Source organism: Dipodomys merriami, unplaced genomic scaffold (genome assembly GCF_024711535.1).
Source record: "Dipodomys merriami isolate MVZ:Mamm:240054 unplaced genomic scaffold, mDipMer1.0.p SCAF_19, whole genome shotgun sequence".
Classification (NCBI taxonomy): domain Eukaryota; kingdom Metazoa; phylum Chordata; class Mammalia; order Rodentia; family Heteromyidae; genus Dipodomys; species Dipodomys merriami.
The window spans coordinates 10,694,187-10,713,106 of NW_027203270.1; the positions used below are offsets into that span (position 1 = coordinate 10,694,187).

The following is an 18,920-nucleotide window of genomic DNA, read 5'->3' on the forward strand; positions in this document are numbered from 1 at the left end:
CATGTAATGTAAGATAGAATATATAGGGTTTTTGTTTTGAGACAAGGTCTCCAGATATAGCTCAGGCTGCCTGAAAATTCATGACCCCCTATCTCAGCCCCTTGAGCCCCTTGAGTGTTGAGATTATAGGCATGCACCCATGACTGGGTGATATGTTTCACTTTTTCCAGTAGCATCATGCTTTAGATTAAGTCCATTAAGGTCTTTTTTGCATAGACAGGTAATTCCTCATCTTCCTATTTTGATAAAGATTTCAATATAACCTTATACTTATCACAACTAATTTAATCTCCTGCTTTGGCAGTAACTGTGAATCTTAACTCTGTCCTCTACTGTACTGAGTCATCCACAAAAATAAGCATGCCTACTGAAATGGTTTTAATCATGATGCCAGATGCTGACCAGAAAAACAAGAACAGATTCCTATGATATGACAATACAAACTTGTCTTCAGGTTGACAAATGATAGATTCAGCATGCTTTGGAAATTATTCTACTTTTTGTAAATTAGCCAACTACACCTGTTTCAGCCTTGAGATAAAAAGCTAAATAAAGCCCGGTGCCGGTGGCTCACACCTGTAATCCTAGCTACTCAGGAGGCTGAGATCTGAGGATCAAGATTCAAAGCCAGCCTGGGCAGGAACATCCATGAGACTATTATCTCCAATAAACCACTAGAAAACCAGAAGTGGCACTGTGGCTCAAGCAGTAGAGCGCTTTCTTGCCTTGAGCTGAAGAACACAGGGACAGAGCCCAGGCCCAGAGTTCAAGCCTCACGACCAACAAAAACAAAACAAAAGACACACACACAAAAAAAGCTAAATAGAGCTCAAGGCCCGGAGTTCAAGTCCCATTGCTGGCATGCATGCATGTGCACAAATTACACACACACACACACACACACACACACACACACACACACACACACACACACACACACACACCATCCCACCCCACCCCACCCCACCCCACCCCACCCTCCCCCCCACACACACACACACCATCCCACCCCACCCCACCCCCACTGAAATCTACAGGTTTTTTGGAGGTCCGGTCATGGGCCTGAATTCTGGGCCTGGGTGCTGTCCCTCAGAGCCACTTTTTTTTTTTTTCTGCTTATGTGGTGTTGAGGAGTTGAACCCAGGGCCTCATGCATGCAAGGCAAGCGCTCTACCACTGAGCTACCTTCCCAGCCCACGAAATCTACAGGTTTTGAAGTGAGTTTGGAATAGTCTGTTCACAATAAATTAAAATCAAACAAAATTATCTGCCCTAGAACTTCAACATTTCAGTTAGTAATGTCTATATCTAATCTCTTCATTATGTTTTCATTACATTTTCATTACCTTTTGCCTATCCTCAGTTTCCTTATATTTTTCTACCCTCCATGATTCCATAATTATTCACAGAATAAGTGGCTAGGACTATTCTTTGGATATTAAAGGACAGAAATTGCCAGAGCCTAGAAAAATGAACTTATTGAAAGAGACTATCTGCTCTCTTCTCTCACCTACCTTGGCTTTAATTCTCTCTTTCTGATGTTATTTCTATCTTTTTCTCTTTGAAAATCATTTTCCTTCCTAGAAAAGGCAGAAGTGAAACATGAGCTAAGCAATCTGCCTTCCTCTCTAGTCTCTGCAAGCATTATATTTTCTCTAAACACTGAATATTCTTCTTCTTAACACAACAAATTATCTTATTGCTATTTTACAAAATAATTCATGTTTCATCTTAGTCTGTTTTATATTCATTCTTAAGATATATTCCATTTCTTTCCATTTTCACATGTTCTACATTTTTTAATTTCCATAAAATCATAGTGACATCTTTTTCCCATTCTCATTGGTACTCTACACAATTATATGACCACAATCCTTCTTAGAACCTAACAGACTTCACTAGATTTCTTTTAAGATTTTCAGGTTACATAAAATCTATAGATTCTGTGTCTAGACATCATTTCTGGAAAGCCATCACTTTCTTCTTTTTTTTTTTGCCAGTCCTGGGGCTTGGACTCAGGGCCTGGGCTCTGTCCCTGAGCTTCTCTGTGATAGAACACTAGCCACTTCTGGTTTTTCTGTTTATGTGGTACTCAGGAATCAAACCCAGGGCTCCATGCATGGTAAGCAAGCACTTTCCCATTAAGCCACATTCCCAGCCAGCACTATTTTCATCATTATCGCACATCAGACTACTGTCTTATTCATTAATCTCCAAGTGATCGATTTTAGTCAGAGACCCTTATTAATAATATTTTTGAGCACAATGCTGAGCATATATTAAAGGCATGATAATGCAAAATTGAAGATAAATACAATGGATGTGTTTTGTGATCTCAGAGTGCAAAAATCAACGAGAAAAAAACAATATGAACTTATCAATTATTAACAGCTAAAATAGATATACGAATACAAGGCCCCAATACTATGTTACACTACCTGTATTCATCAAACTATCTTAGAAAACAATGACAAATATGCTATAAAAGTTTTTAAAAACTTGGGCTGGGGGGGGGCTGGGAAGGTGGCTCAGTGGTAGAGTGCTTGCCTTGCATGCATGAGGCCCTGGGTTCGATTCCTCAGCACCACATAAACAAAAAGAAAAAAGCCAGAAGTGGCGCTGTGGCTCAAGTGGTAGAGTGCTAGCCTTGAGCTGAAGAGCTGAGGGACAGCGCCCAGGCTCAGAGTTCAGGCCCCACAACCGGACCCCAAAAAAAAAAAAAAGTTTTTAAAAACTAATTCACCTGTTAAATCCCAATAGGCTTATAGTATATTTCTCAACTAATCACATGCTGAGTCACAAAATAGTAAAGGCAAGGATTTGAGAAAATAAGCATGAAACAAGAATTACGAGCAACAAAGTAAATTTCTTTTTGCAGGGGGCCAGTCCTGGGACTTGAACTTGGGGCTGGAGCACTGTCTCTGAGCTGCTTTTGCTCAAGGCTAGTACTCTACCACTTGAGCTACAGCACCACTTCTGGCTTTTTCTGTTTATGTAGTACTGAGGAATTGAATCTAGGGGTTCATGCATGCTAGGTAAGCACTCTATCACTAAGCCACATTCCCAGCCCTGAATTAAATTACTGAAATATGTATGTATGTATGTATATATATATATATATATGTATGTATGTATGTATGTATGTATGTAAATACGCTATGGGTTTATTGTGTTGTTTTTTGTCAGTTGTGGGGCCTGTACTCTGGGCCTGGGTGTTGTCCCTCAGCTCTTCAGCTCAAGGCTAGTTCTCTACCACTTGAGCCAGTGTCACTTCCAGCTTTTTCTGCTTATGTGGTGCTGAGGAATAGAATCCAGGGCCTCAAGTGTTCAAGGCAAGCACTCTACCACTGAGCTACCTTCCCAGTCCTTAGCATGGTTTTTAATGATTCATTCTACTGGAAGGTAACAGAAAGTTAGATATTTCAATGACCCAAAAAAATCTTAAATCACCTGGTGCTGGTGGCTCATGCCTATAATCCTAGCTACTCAGGAGATGGAGATCTGAGGATCAGCTCAAAACCAGCCCTAGCAAGAACATCTGTGAGACTCTTATCTCAAGTTAAACACCAGAAAACTAGAAATGGCACTGTGGCTCAAGTGGTAGAGCGTTTGCCTTGAGCTGAAGAGTTCAGGGATGGCATCCAGGCCCAGAGTTCAAGATCCACAACAAACACCCCCCCCCAAAAAAAACAAAAAACAAAACCATAAGCATTGTTCCATTCATCCAGAAGCCTAAAGTGAAACTACAAAGATTCAAATCCACCAGAATTGGTTATTTGTGCTACGTTTCCTCATATGTAATATTGTTAACAGTACCTACTTTCAAGTTGCTTCAAGGACTCAACAAGCTTAACCACATGTACACTAATAAGAGTAACTAGTCTGTTAATACTCAAAACACATTAGGTATGTACAGTTCTTTTTTTTTCTTTGAAGTACTGGGTTTTTAATTCAAATCCACCAACTTGGCATTGCTTGCCCATTTGAGCCATGCCTCCAGCTCTGCTTTTCCTGATTATTTCAGAGATGGAGTCAGTCTAACAGACTTTTCTGCCAGGCTATCTTAAAACCACAGTTGTCTTTTAGTTATTTAAAAATCATATTTTAAGCTGGGTGTGAGTGGCTCACACCTGTAATTCTAACTCAGGAGGCTGAGCTGTAAGGATCATGGTTCAAAGCCAACCCAGGCAGAAAAGTCACTGAGACTCTTATCTCCAATTAACCACCAGAAAACCAAAAGTGGCACTGTGGCATACAGTGGTAGAACACTAGCCTTGAGCAAAAGAACTCAGTGACGGCACCCAGACCCCAAGTTCAAGCCCTATGACCAACAACAACACAAAAATAAAAAAACAAAACAAAACAAAAAAGAAAAGAAAGAAAAAACTCATATTTTAGCCAGCACCAGTGACTTATTCCTATAATCCTAGCTACTCAGGAAAATGAGAGCTGAGAATCACAGTTCAGTGCCAGCCTGGGCAGGAAAGTCTGTAAGACTCTTCTCTCCAATTAACCACCAGAGGGGCTGGGAAGGTGGCTCAAGTGGTAGAGTGCTTGCCTCACCTGCATGAGGTACTGGGTTTGATTCCTCAGCACCACATAAGCAGAAAAAGCCGGAAGTGGCGCTGTGACTCAAGTGGTAGAGCGCTAGCCTTGAGCTGAAGAGCCAAGGGGCAATACCCAGGCCCAGAGTTCAAGCCCCACAACCGACCAAAAAAAAAAAAAAAAAGAAAAATTAACCAGAAAACTAGAAGTGGCAGTGTGGCTTGAGCGAAAGGGACAGCACTCAAGTTCTGAGTTTAAGCCCCACAACAGACAAAAATAAAGACTCATGTAAATACATCCTTAGAATTTCATGCATATGTATTCAAATTTTATTGAGCTGGTGATTAATGTTAGTCTGAACTACAAAAGATTTTAACCTTCAAGTTCAAGAAGTTTTTCTAAGTTATCCATCATTCTCTTGGATAACTACATAATTTGAAGGAAAGTAATTCATGAGGTCATTTACCAGAACTTAATCCATTCTAACAAAATATACTCTAAATTTGTTTTGTTTTGTTTTGTTTTTTTGGGGGGGGTCCGGTCGTGGGGCCTGAACTCTGGGCCTGGGCGCTGTCCTTCAGCTCTTCAGCTCAAGGCTAGCGCTCTACCACTTGAGCCACAGCACCACTTCCGGCTTTTTTTCTTTTTGCTTACGTGGTGCTGAGGAATCGAATCCAGGGCCTCATGCATGCAAGGCAAGCACTCTACCACTGAGCCACCTTCCTAGCCCCATCTAAATTTGTTTTAAAGTTGACAAATATCACCCATTTTAACGTTAAGCCAACTTCTCCTGAATACTATTACTTTATTGGTCAAAGGTCCTTTCTGGTCAACAGTAGTCTCTCCTCATTCCAAGAACACACCCATCATCAGATTATCATGTCAAGCCTAGCTAGCCAATGTAATTAGACATTCAGTTACAATTAGAATGTCTAAGCAACCCCATGTACAATCATAGCTACCATTGGAACAATCTTGGGAAGTCACCATTTAATGTCTAACTCATTCTGTATCAGAAAAAAATAAAAGTGACTCACTTAGATATAAAAATCCAGTCATTAGGTAACGACCTAAAGTCATTACCCTTGAATACATCAAAGTACTTCCTAAATGATGGAAGATTACTGTCTTCTTATGCAAGGAAATATTGAGAATTCAAAAACCAGAAACAAATCATACTACTATATCCCAACAAAAACAGTATTTTTCCTCACTTTTAGAATAAAATTCTAAAGAACTATGTTTAGGTCTAGGAAGTTGGCTCAGTGGTAGAGTCCTTGCCTTACATGCATGAGGCCCTGGGTTGGATTCCTCAGCACCACATCAGCAGAAAAGTCCAGAAGTGGTGCTGTGGCTCAAGTGGTAGGGCACTAGCCTTGAGCTGAAGAGCTGAGGGGCAGTGCCCAGGCCCAGAGTTCAGGCCCACAACCAACAAAAAAAAACTATGTTTAGCCTGGTACTGGATAAGATCTAAAGGCTCTTGGTCTAAGGCCAGGGTAGTAGAAAATTTTCAAGATTCCAACTTAACCAAAAAAAAAAAAAAAAGGGCTGGAAACATGGCTCAATTAGAACATCAGGTTAGTAGCCACAAAGTCTTGAGTTCAAACCCAGCAGCACTCAAATTTTAAGAAAAGAACTAAGTTTAACCAGGCTCCAGTAGTTCATTTACCATTTTAACTACCTGGGAGGCTGAGATTGGAGGATAGCCCAGAATAAAAACTCAAGAGACCTCAGCCAAGAGCTGGACTCTCTGGTGAGTATCTAGACACAAAACCAGGAAGAAAGCAAGTCCCTTAACCAGTGAAAAGAAGTTCTTCAAGTATAGCATAGTGCTAGAGTGTTTGCAAAGAAGCATCTGGACCCAAGTTCAAACTCCAGTACAGCCAAAACAACAGCAACAGCAAAACAAAAACAAAAAATTTAAAGACCACTTAAATTTCTACTGAAAAAACTGAAGTTTAACAAGCTGCCAAGAAAATAAAACTGAATTATACCCAAATGAGTTGGTTGTATATATAAAATTCCATGTTCCTTTCCTCTAATAACAACAACAATAACAACAACAACAACAAAAAACCCACAAAAATTCCATATGTCATTTCAGGTGCAATCCTTTCATTGCACTTACCAGCAGCTTGTCCAGTCTTCGCCAGGAGAGACCCCAGTTCAAGGATACTCTGTTCTTTGACCTGTACTGCCTCCTCATCATTTTCCTGAATATCACGTTTCACTGTGGAAGGAAAATAAAAATTTTCTTAAAATTTTGATTAAAAAAAAACCTTAGGTGAGAGAAAATTCACCCTTACCTGCAAACAGACCATTATGAACTCAACCATGTTTACCAAAACGCAAATTCTAAATCCTAAAACCCAACACCCCCCACCAAAAAAAACCTCCAAATAAGAACAAAATTAAATGACCATATATGTTCCATGTAATTCAGATAAATGATAACCCAGGCCGCTGGCTCAGTGGTAGAGCGCTTGCCTTGCATGCATGAGGCCCTGGGTTCAATTCCTCAGCACCACATAAGCAGAAAAAGCTGGAAGTGACGCTGTGACTCAAGTGGTAGAGCACTATCCTTGAGCTGAAGAGCTGAGGGACAGTGCCCAGGCCCACAGTTCAGGCCCCACGACCAGCAAAAAAATAAATAAATAAATAAACAGATAAATGATAGATTCCTCTCTCTGATTTTAAGGATGCCTCATCATTCTATCCATTAGAATTTCCCTTACCCACAGACACTGAGGTTTCTGCTGTGGTCACTTGGTTAAAGCAAAATTAAAAATTCCCTCATACCTATGGTACATGTTGTTTATATGAAGATGCATAAAACATGCCTATGCTTTACCTGCCACAAACTAAAATCAAACGACCAAATTATTGAAAAATCGAAAAAGTCTTTTCAATAAGGTCAGTGGAAGCTAAACTTAAGCTGACTGTGTGCTAGAACTAAACGGTTCTATAAAGCCCCTACTAGAAAAACAACCCCATCAAAGTGTCAGTGATTCTAAGCAATTACACTTAAGAGAGACTGCTGCTTTTTAATGGACTCTGATTTGGCTAAAGTAACTTTCTGCTACCTGTCCCACTTTTAACTGTAAATAATTACTCAAACACTTGAACATCAAATAGCCTCTCCAAGTTTGTAGTGTTAATTTTAGTGATCATTACTAGTTGCCACTTCACTTACAAAAGCATCATGACTTGACAAAAACCAAGATTTTGAGATTCCATAATGGAGTCTGGAAAAAGTAAGACTGTCAAGCACCATGACTCAAGCTTGTTCTAACAGGAAAGCTTTCAGGAAACTCTCTGCTAGTATAGTGGACACGCAAGAAGTACTCTAATGGTAATGTTTGTCATAATGTCAACTTTTGTGGCACCGCCACAAAATAAAATTAATATGTTCTTCACATTAGTTCTAAATATTAGTGTATGTTCACAGAACACACATGTGTAATAGTGAACAGTTCTGTATAACTGACTTAAGATCAGCACTTCAAAGATAGACATCCTCTATCAATATCATTCCTTCACAGATGCATCTTAACCCTCACTGTATCCTCTCCTCTAGTATTCCCAAAGATAAGATTTTTCTCATTGTCCTTTCTCCATCCAAGTAAGTCTGAAGCACCAAGATCCAACAGCTTACAAAGTCAACATAAACATAACATCCTGGAAGTCGCACGCACACGTGCATTCTCATACTACTTGTTGATCCAATTCGAATCTTCTCAAGCTACATCTGAAAGATCACATTACGACACCTGCAAGGAAGAGAGAGGAAGCCCAATGCCCTAAGTAAAACTTCCACAAGTGAACATTAAAAGCCTCTCTGTCATAGAAAAATTATTTTCGTTCAAACCTGAATTCCACTAGAAAACAACTGGCTGGGGCTTCCACTTCCACTTTCCTGTCGAGTGCGTGTGTAAAGACAATCAAACCACGGGGTAATGAGAAGAAATTCTTCCACTCCAGCCCTGTGCAGCCGGCGGGTCCCGCAGAGTTCCCACAACTCCGTGGCTTGACAACCAACTCCCAGAACTTAACTTCCAACCCTCCAGGGGAGTCGGGGAGGCTTAGTCACCTCCTCCAGCCTGGCGGTCCCAACTCGATACTTCACCCTCACCCTCTACACGGGGCAGAGGGGCATCCCGGCCACCTCCTCAACCCGATGGCAATCCGGGGTGTGTGTGTCTGTCACTCCCGCATTTTCCACATCGTTTTCCGCTGAGGGCTGGGAAGTCAGACAGCTCCCAGCGAAGCGTCCCGTGGAAGGAAACTCCAGGAGAAGCGCTCGCGCTCCCACCCCAGCAACCTGTGCTGATAACAACGGCGGGAAATGCCGATCCCGTGGACCCGCTCATCCCGGCCTTGCGGCACCGCACTCTCAGACCAGTTTAGGACCGGCCCGCCGACCGGCACAGCTCCGGGTCCCGGGCCGGCTCGCGCGGGCCGGAGCGGGAGACCAAGCCGAGGAGACCTCGGGGGCCCGGCTGGGCCCACTCGCCCACCCCGCGGTGCATCCACCGTGAGTCAGCAGCCAGCAGGTGGACGCGCGGGCTGCCCCGGGGTTTCCCGCCCGACTGGGACCCCGGGAACCCCGAGCGGCCTGCGCCCCCGGCCCGTCCCCCTCACACACAGTGAGTCAGCAGCACCCGAGCCGGCTAGCCCGGCCCCTCTCGGCTGCCGCCGGCTGGCACAGGCCGAGCTAGGCCGGCGGAGCAGCAGGGACGGCGCGGAGCCCTTTACCGATGGAGTGGAGGATGTCGATGGAGGCCTCCCGGTCGGTGCTGAGTAGAGACTGGGCTCTCTGGAACTCCACCACCGCTGCCGCCGCCATCTTACCGCTCTCACACCGTCCCCGGCCGCGGCCGCCGACGCCGGAAACATATACCCGGAAGGCCCGCCCTCGCGTCCCTCCCCTCCCCCCTCCTCCCTCAGCGAGACCTCCCGCCTCCCTCCCAGAGAACGCTGGGAGTTGTAGTCTGTCCACCTGGCGGAGGAGACGGTGAGGGGTGAGAGCTGGGGCACCCGCTGGTGGGCTAACAAGTTGCAGGACACAGCTTCACCTGACCAGACCGACGGCGCCTAGGTTAGTCACCCCGAAAGGGACTTCAAACCCAGGGAAGACCTTTCATGAGTAGTTGGCTAAGTATTCTGTGGGGCCTTCCTGGTAGTGTCCATGTTTAACCCTGCATTTAGGGGCACAGAAGATCTTAGGAATTGCCCGGCATAGGCATTGGACAGCTCTATTCAAAATGTATTCAAGCCGGGCGCTGGTGGCTCATGCCTGTAATCCTAGCTACTCAGGTGAATCTGAGGATCACGGTTCAAAGCCAGCCCAGTCCGTGAGACTCATCTCCAATTCACCACCAGAAAACCAGAAGTGGCACTGTGGCTCAAGTGGTAGGGCGCTTGCCTTGAGCTGAAGAGCTGAGGGACAGTGCCCAGACCCAGAGTTCAAACCCCACGACCGACAAAAAATAAAATAAAATGAAAATATCTTCATTCCTGCAGTACTTGAGGCAGACAGTATTGGGGACCTGAACAGGGCTGATGAGCTTGCAAGGCAATTACTCTGCCAGTGGCACCACACCTCCAGCCCAATAATACTGAGCTTAAAACAAAGTCTCACCTAAGCTTCTTACTTTAAATAATTAAAATCACATTATTCTTCCTGTACCTCCAGGATACATTGCTTTGGTGGGCACTACTTTAGCTTGTACTTCTGTTTTATTGCCCCTGTTTTATTCATTTCTCCTTTTGGGTTTAATACTCTCCCACTTCACTTTCAATTGATAATCTGTACTGCCTCAACAAAAATCAGGTATCTGTGAAGATGTCAAAGAAAGGGAAGAGGGGGCTGGGAAGGTGGCTCAGTGGTAGAGCGCTTGCCTTGCATGCATGAGGCCCTGGGTTCGATTCCTTCTGCACCACATAAGCAAAAAGAAAAAAGCCGGAAGTGGTGCTATGGCTCAAGTGGTAGAAGAGCTGAGGGACAGCGCTCAGGCCCAGAGTTCAGGACCCACGACCGGACCCCCCCCAAAAAAAAAGAAAAAAGGGAAGAAATAAATGAATTGCTAAAATGATTAGACATAAGGAAGATTTTTTGGGAGGTGTGGGGGCAGTTCTGGGGCTTAAACTCAAGGCCCAGTCACTGTCCCTGAGCTTCTTTTTTTTTTTTTTTTTTTTTTTGGGGGGGGGGTCCGGTCGTGGGGCCTGAACTCTGGGCTTGGGCACTGTCCCTCAGCTCTTCAGCTCAAGGCTAGTGCTCTACCACTTGAGCCACAGCGCCATTTCTGGCTTTTTTCTTTTTGCTTATGTAGTGCTGAGGAATTGAACCCAGGGCCTCAGGCATGCAAGGCAAGCACTCTACCACTGAGCCACCATCCCAGCCCTGCCTGAGCTTCTTTTAATCAAGGCTAGCACTCTACCACTTGAGCCACAGTGCCACTTCTGGCTTTTTCTGTGCATATGGTACTGAGGAATCGAACCCAGGGTTCATGCATGCTACCGGCTAAACCACATACCCAGCCCAGGAAGATCTTTATCTGGGTGACAATTCAGAAATGGAAATGCTATTTTTTTCCTGTTGGTCATGGTGGGGCCTGAACTCTGGGCCTGGGCACTGTCCCTCAGCTCTTCAGCTCAAGGCCAGCCCTCTATCTCTTGAGCCACAACATTACTTCCATTTTTCTGGTGGTTAATTGGAGATAAAAGTCTCAACAGACTTTCCTGCCTTGGCTAACTTTGAATCATTATCCTCAGATCTCAGCCTCCTGAGTAGCTAGGATTACAGGTGTGAGCCACCTGTGCCCGGCAGAAATGCTATTCTATAAAAGGACTTATAAGTGGGACCGACACTGTACTCCTCTATGACTGGATGAGGCAGTTAGTGTATCTATCTCCTTTATTCTACCAACAATGTTTGTTGAAGACAGTACTATTTATTCCCCTTTAATATCTGAAGAAAATGAGTTGGGTTAAGTGATTTAGTGCACTGCAAATAGTAACTGACAGAGCTGAAAACAGAGAATGTGTTCCTAATTCTTGGATGTGTTCAAGTCGAAAGTGGATAATCTCATCAGGTTGTTTTAAATGAGACTCCTGACCTTTTTTTTTTGGTCAGTTGTAGGGCTTGAACTCTGGGCCTAAGTGCTGTCCCTCAGCTCTTCAGCTCAGGGCTAGTGCTCTACCACTTGAGCTACAGCACCACTTCCGGTCTTCTGGTGGTTTATTGGAGATAAGAGTTTCACAGGCTGGCTTTGAACCACAATACTCAGATCTCAGCTTCCTGAGTAGCTAGGATTATAGGCATGAGCCACTGGCACCCAGCCTTACCTTTTTTTTTTTTTTTTTTTTTTTTTTTGAGGAATTAGACTAAAAGATTTCTAAATTTATCTCAACTCTGAGATTCTATGAATCTCAGTGCAAAACAATCTTTCTTTGCTCAAAAAAAAAAAAAAAATTGTCCCTTTCAATTTGTTGGCTATCTGTTGGACTATAGAAGTAAACCCTGAAGGAAGACGTTGGCTATGAGGGGCACACTTTTTGAAGGACATATTCTGCCTCGATCTTCTACTTTAGTCTCTACTTCTTGCAACCTTGAGGTAAATACCTCCCCTCTATAACATAAAGGAAGTGTATATAAGTGTACCTCTCCTACCACAAGTCCAAAAACAGAGCCAAATGACCATTGTCTGAAACTTTTGAAATCCTATGCCAAAATAAATTAAATTGATTTTCTTGGGTATTTGGGGCAATGATGAAAAACTAGTACAGGAACCATCTCAGTAAAGCTACCTTACAGAACAAGGAGACCCAGTAATTAGGGACTGAAATGTGGATTTTAAGAGGCTATCTGTGAAGGAGGACCTTTTGTTAGCCCAGCTCTCTAGAGGCTGAGGTAGGGTAATATCAAGTTCAAAGCCAATCTGGGATACATGACCAAAACTAAAAAATTTTCCTCTCCTCCTCCCCTTCTCTGTACTGGCTATTGAACCCAAGGTTATTGCTACATCCCTGGCCTTCTAGTTTTTATTTTGTTTTTGAGATAAGTCTTTTTTCTTTTTGCCGGTGGTGGGGCCTGAACTCCGGGCTTGGGCACTGTCCCTTCAGCTTAAGGCTAGTGCTGCTCTACCACTTGAACCACAGCACCACTTCTGGCTTTTTCTGCTTATGAGGTGCTAAGGAACTGAACCCAGGGCCTTGTGCATGCTAGACAAGCTCTCTACCACTGAGTCACCTTCCCAGCCCTGAGACAGAGTCTTTTTTTTGTTTGTTTGTTTTTTGTTTTTTGTTTTTGTGGTACTGGGGATCGAACCCAGGAAGTCGCACTTGCTAGGCAAGTGCTTTGCCACTGAGCTACATCCCAGCCCTTGAGACAGAGTCTTAATAAGGCCAAGCTGGCCTCTATCAATTCTCCTGCCACCACCTCCCTAGCAGCTGGGATTAAAGGCATGAACCAGGGGCTGGAAAAGTGGCTTAGTGGCAGAGTGCTTGCCTTGCATGCATGTGACCCTGGGTTTGATTCCTCAGCACCACATAAACAGAAAAAACCGGAAGTGGTGCTATGGCTCAAATGGTAGAGGGCTAGCCTTGAGCTGAAGAGCTGAGGGACAGTGCCCAGGCTCTGAGTTCAGGCCCCACAACTGGCAAAAAATAAATAAATAAAAGTAAAGGCATAAACTACCTTGCACAATCTGAGATTTTGTCTCAAAAGATAATCTGGACAACAATGGTTCATGCCTATAATCCTAGCTACTCAGAAGGCTGAGACTTAGCACACCAAGATTCAAAGTCAGAGAGGGCAGAAAGGGCTACGATATTCCACTTGCAATTAGTCAACAAAAAAAATGAGGATACTGGGAATGTGGCTTAGTGGTAGAGTGTTTGCCTAACATGCATGATGAAGCCCTGGATTTGATTCCTCAGAACCACATAAACAGAAAAAGTTGGAAATGGCACTGTGGCTCAAGTGGTAGAGTGCTAGCCTTGAGCAAAAGAAGTACAGAGATAGTACCCAGGTCTTGAGTTCAAGCCCCGAGACTGGAAATCAGACTGGAAGCATGGCTCAAGTGGTAGAACAGCAGCCATGAGCAAGAAAACAGAGCAAGGGTTTGAGTTCAAGCTCCAGTACCAGAGTGTATGTGTATGCATAACGTACACATGTATGCATGTACAAATACACTCCCCCTAAAGATAGACAGATGATAAATAGATGAATACTGATTGACTGGTTTAGGAGATTTTCCCATGGTGTCATCCAGGCAAAATCCTAGAGCATTAATATACTTTGTACCCTCACCAAGTCCCTCAGTATATATAAGTCAGTGTAAACTAGAAAACTACCATAGGGCTGGGAATGTGGCTTGGTGGTAGAGTGCTTGCCTAGAATGCATGAGGCCATAGGTTTGATTTCACAGTACTATATAAATTGAAAATAAAAATGAATAGGTAAAAAAAGAAAACTATCATTCTGGCTAATGCATAAACAATAGAAATTTATTTCTCATGGGTCTGGAAGCTTGGAGGTCTAACACCAATGACTTGGCAGATTCAGTGTCTAGTGAGGGCCCATTTCCTGATGCACAAATGTGCTTTCTCCTTGTACCTTCACTCAGTAGAAGAAGAAAGGCAGCTCTCTGGGCATCTTCTAGATTCATGAATGCTCTCCCCTAGTGATCTACCCACCTCTCAAAGGGCCACATACTAAATAACATCACATTGGTGACACATCAGCTGGGCACTGGTGGCTCATGCCTATAATCCTATCTACTAAAGACACAGGAGACTGTGGTTCAAAGCCAGCGCAACAGAAAAAAAAAAAAATCCCTGAAACTATCTCTAATAACCAGGAAAAAAAAGTCTGAGGTATGGCTTAAGTTGTAGAGCACCCGATGTGTGCAGAAAGTCAAGCAACAACACCCACCCCTGAGCACAAACCCTGGTACTGGCACAACATTAAGATAATTCAAACTTTACAATTCTTATGACGTTTCATGAAGATAAAAAGAGTAAAGTAACATGACATGACATGATCTAGACATGAGACTGCACTTGGATGGGTGATCAAGGGAGATTTTTCAGTGGTGGAACACATTTCCTATCAAAAAGGACCTAAAGTTGATCCCCAAAACACACACACCACTTTATGACTGCATATTGATGTGAATGTACTAAATAATACAAAACTAGCATTTAAAAATATTTAATATGGACTGGGAATCTGGCTCAGTGGTAGAGTGCTTGGCCTAGCATGCATGAAGCCCTGGGTTTGATTCCTTAGTACCACACACACAGATAAACCAGAAGTAATGCTGTGGTTCAAGTGGTAGAGTACTAGCCTTGAGCAAAAGCAGCTCAGGGACAGTGCCCAAGCCAAGCCCAGTGTTCAAGCCCTACAACTGGCAAAAAAAAAAAAAAGTTCTAAAAATATTTAATATTTTACCACACTAAACTTTACAGAGGCTGGGAATGTGGCTTAGTGGTAGAGTGCTTGCCTAGAATGCATGAAACCCTGGGTTCATTTCCTCAGTACCACATAAACAGGAAAAGCCAGAAGTGGCGCTGTGGCTCAAGTGGTAGAGCACTTGCCTTGAGCACAGACAGGCTCAAGGACAGTGCCCATACCCTGATTTCAAGCCCTCAGGACCAGCAAAAAAAAAAATCAACTTTACAGAATTGTTGAAGTTTAATTATTATTATTTTTATGCCAGTCCTTAGGGACTGGGAATGGTCCCTGGCTTTTTTTTCCCCTCAAGGCAAGTGTTCTACCACTTGGGCCCTAGCTCTGCTTCCAAATTTTTGGTAATTTATTAGGGAGTCTCACAAACTTTCCTGCCCAAGCTGCCTTTGAACTGCAATCCTCAGATCTCAGATTCCAGATTAGCTAGGATTACAGCCATGAGCCACAGGCATCTGGCTGAAGTTTATATTTTACAAAATATACTAAAACACTTCAGCACTATGACTAATACAAGTAAATGTTCAACAAATTATACTTATTAAAATTGTGATTGTTGATTGAATTACCTGATTAACTGACCACTTCCCTCAGAGGGAGCCAGACAAAAGAGACAAACAGATTTTTTTTTTTCTTTGCCAGTCATGGGGCTTAAACTTAGGGCCTGGGCACTGACTCTGAGCTTCTTTTGCTCAAGGCTAACACTCTTCCACTTGAGCCACAGCACCACTTCTGGCTTTTTCTGTTTATGTGGTACTAAGGAATCAAACCCAGGGCTTCATGCATGCTAGGCAAGCACTCTACCAGTAAGCCAGTGTGGCCAGCCTGCCAAACATATTTTTAATTAGTGATATTCATAGTAATTGAAAAGCAATCAATTGTCCTTCCTGTTTACATCTTAGACTTCCTTCACAGTCTTGTCTCCCTTTCCTGCTTATCGTGCTTCTGTCACCACAGCATCCTCAAAACTGGATACCTCTAACCTCTCCTGTGCTACCCTACATACAAACAAAAGGAGGAAAAATGTCATTATTGAAACCCTTCCCTCAAATACTGCCACTTGCTGTCTTTTGCTGTCCAGATACCTGATTGTATTTGTTGGACTTTGTTGTGGTTCTTCTTTAATGAAAATGTGATAAACTTGTCCTTGGCTGAAAATGTCTTTACTGTCCTTGAGGATAGGTCAGCTGACTATAAAATTCTTACCCTAACACTTACTCTCATTCTGAATTTTAAATAAAGGTGAATACTTTTGGTCTAAATTTCTTTTATACTCAGAGTACTAGAGTTGCCTGTAGTCCCAACTATACAGACAAGCAAGAGCATATTGCCCTGAGTTCAAATCCCAGTACCAGCACACACACATATAAAAAAATAAGTACATGACTGGGAATGTGGCATAGTGGGTAGAGTGCTTGCTCAACATGCATAAAGCCCTGGGCTTGATTTCTCAGTGGCACTGTGGCTCAAGTGGTAGAGTATTAGCCTTGAGCAAAAGCAACTTAAGAACAGTGCCTAGGCCCTGAGTTCAAGCCCCAGGACTAGCAAAAAAGATAGTTTAATGAATTGTACAAGACTCTAAGAAAGTGACATTTAAGCAAAGACCTGAATAGAGAGGAATGCTCTAGGAATTAAGAACTCTATTGCTTCAAAATGCATTTGTTTAATTATGTCATTAATAGGGTGATCAACAGCCATTTGGAGATAATAATGATAATTACAGACTTTTCTGTTCTTTACCTGAAAGGCTTCCATTTTTGTTGATATGCAATTTGTTTCATGCACTTCAAGCACTGCTACTCCCAAGAGTTGTCATGTTATTTCTGTCCATCTTTTTCAGATCTAAGAATAACAGCAAAAACCTACCAAACACTAATCACCCAAAATATTTCTAAAATTTCACTTTGGATGCAAAGGTCCAAATTATGCACATAAATTAATCACTTTTTCCATAAATAGTGTCAAAGAGGGTTGTCTAAGCTGAATGCACTAATGTATCACACAGGTTTATCAGAAATTATAACTGTGGAAAATTTAATTTTCAAAGTTTATCACACTGTCTATGTAAATTGTGAAACAATTTCAAAACACAAAAACATATTTATTCTTCCTAGTAAATAAAAATATACAAAGAATTAAATGCCATCACTACCTATCATTACTGCATCCATTATCTGGATCAAACATCTTCCCCTTTTTTTTCATACTTATAGTACTGGTTGTATAAGTCATCTGTATTACCTGAGATCAAGATCCTTGTCTTAGCTGTGGTTTTCCAAGAGCTAGTACAAAATTTGCGCTATAAATGATCATCCATTTAAAAAAGTTTCAGATCTGAGTGAAATAATATACCTTAGAAATTAGAGTCACAGGCTGGGAAGGTGGCTCAGTGGTAGAGTGCTTGCCTTGCATGCATGAGGTTCTGGGTTCGATTCCTCAGCACCACATAAGCAGAAAAAGCCAGAGCAGCGCTGTGGCTCAAGTGGTAGCCTTGAGCTGAAGAGCTGTGGGACAGCGCTCAGGCCCAGAGGTCGAGGCCCACAACCAACAAAAATAAATAAATAAATAAAAGAAATAGAGTCACACAATAGATTATTAGCATAATAGCACCAGAGAATAGCATCTCACTATTGGCCAACACCTGTTACTGGCATATATAAATCAAAATATTAGCACAGCACCAGTGGATCACCTCTGTAATCCTAGTTATTTGTCAGAAGGCTTACCCTGGAGGATCCCAGTTTGAAGCCAGCCCAGGCAGAAAAGTTCAAGAAACTCTTACCTCCATGTAACCAGCAAAAAAATCAAGCAAGAACACAAGGCCAGGAGTTCAAACAGAATGGAGGAGGGAGGTTGGGGGAGGGGAGAAAATTAATCTCTACAGGACATATCATACATAGCTCAATTTGATTCATGTTTAGTCTTCACCTGGCATTTCTACTTTTTATATTATTATTATTTTGGTGCAGGTACTGGGCTTGAACTGAGGGCCTGGGCAGTGTCCCTGAGTTTGTTAACTCAAAGCTAGTGCTCTACCCCTTGAGCCACAGATCTACTTCCAGCTTTTTTGTTGGTTAATTGGAGATTAGAGTCTCATGGACTTTCCTGCCCAGGCTAACTTTGAACCTTGATCCTCTTATTTCAGCCTTCTGTGTTGCTAGAATTCCAGGCTTGAGCCACCAAAGCCCTGCCTATTTTTTGAGATTAGGTCTTGCCATGCATCCTAGGTTAGTCTCAAACTTGCTGTGAAAGACCAGGATAGTATAAAACTTTATGATCTTCCTGCCTCCACACCTCCAGAATGCTGAGACTGCAAACATGAACCACCACGCCTGATATTCTAATGTATAACCATACATTTATTAATTCAATAAACATTCATTGAGTGTCTATGGTGTGCTGGGCATTGTTGTATACTGGGAAAAGAGCAAAAACTAGACAAAAAGTCCAACCTTCAGGAAGCTTAAACTAGGTGAGGAAGCAGACAATAAGCTAAAAAGTTACATGGTACAAGAGGTTATAAATGCTGGAGAAAATGGGACAGCCAGAGTAGTTTTTCCTGAGATGACATTTGGGTAAAGATCTAAGAAAACTCATGTTAAATTGAGGGAACCACTGATGCAATATTTTGTATTGTGACAATGGAGAAATTTGAGGTAAGGAGTAATATATTGCTAATTTCTCACATTCCTAGAATAATCATTTTTTGTTTTTGTTTTTGCCAATCCTGGGGCTTGAAGTCAAGCTCTTCACGGCTGACCCTGAGCTTCTTTTGCTCAAGGCTAGCACTCTACCACTTGAGCTATAGCACCACTTCTGGCTTTTTCTGTTTATGTGATACTGAGGAAATCGAACCCAGGTCTTCACACATGCTAGGCAAGCACTCTACTGCTAAGCCACATTC

The 18,920-nt window shown here is 42.7% G+C and overlaps 1 protein-coding gene across 1 annotated transcript in view; it reads right to left on the reverse strand.

The window, feature by feature from the left end:
* Window positions 1–9,440, reverse strand: part of Psmd11 (proteasome 26S subunit, non-ATPase 11) — a 40,664-nt gene extending 31,224 nt beyond the window's left edge. The window contains exons 1-2 of the mRNA XM_070027223.1: window positions 9,301–9,440; window positions 6,674–6,775 (exon numbers count right to left, since the gene is read on the reverse strand). Coding sequence (XP_069883324.1) covers window positions 6,674–6,775; window positions 9,301–9,391 — 193 coding nt within the window. The 5' untranslated portion in view covers window positions 9,392–9,440. The remainder of the gene's footprint in view (window positions 1–6,673; window positions 6,776–9,300) is intronic.
* Window positions 9,441–18,920: the final 9,480 nt, after the last annotated feature.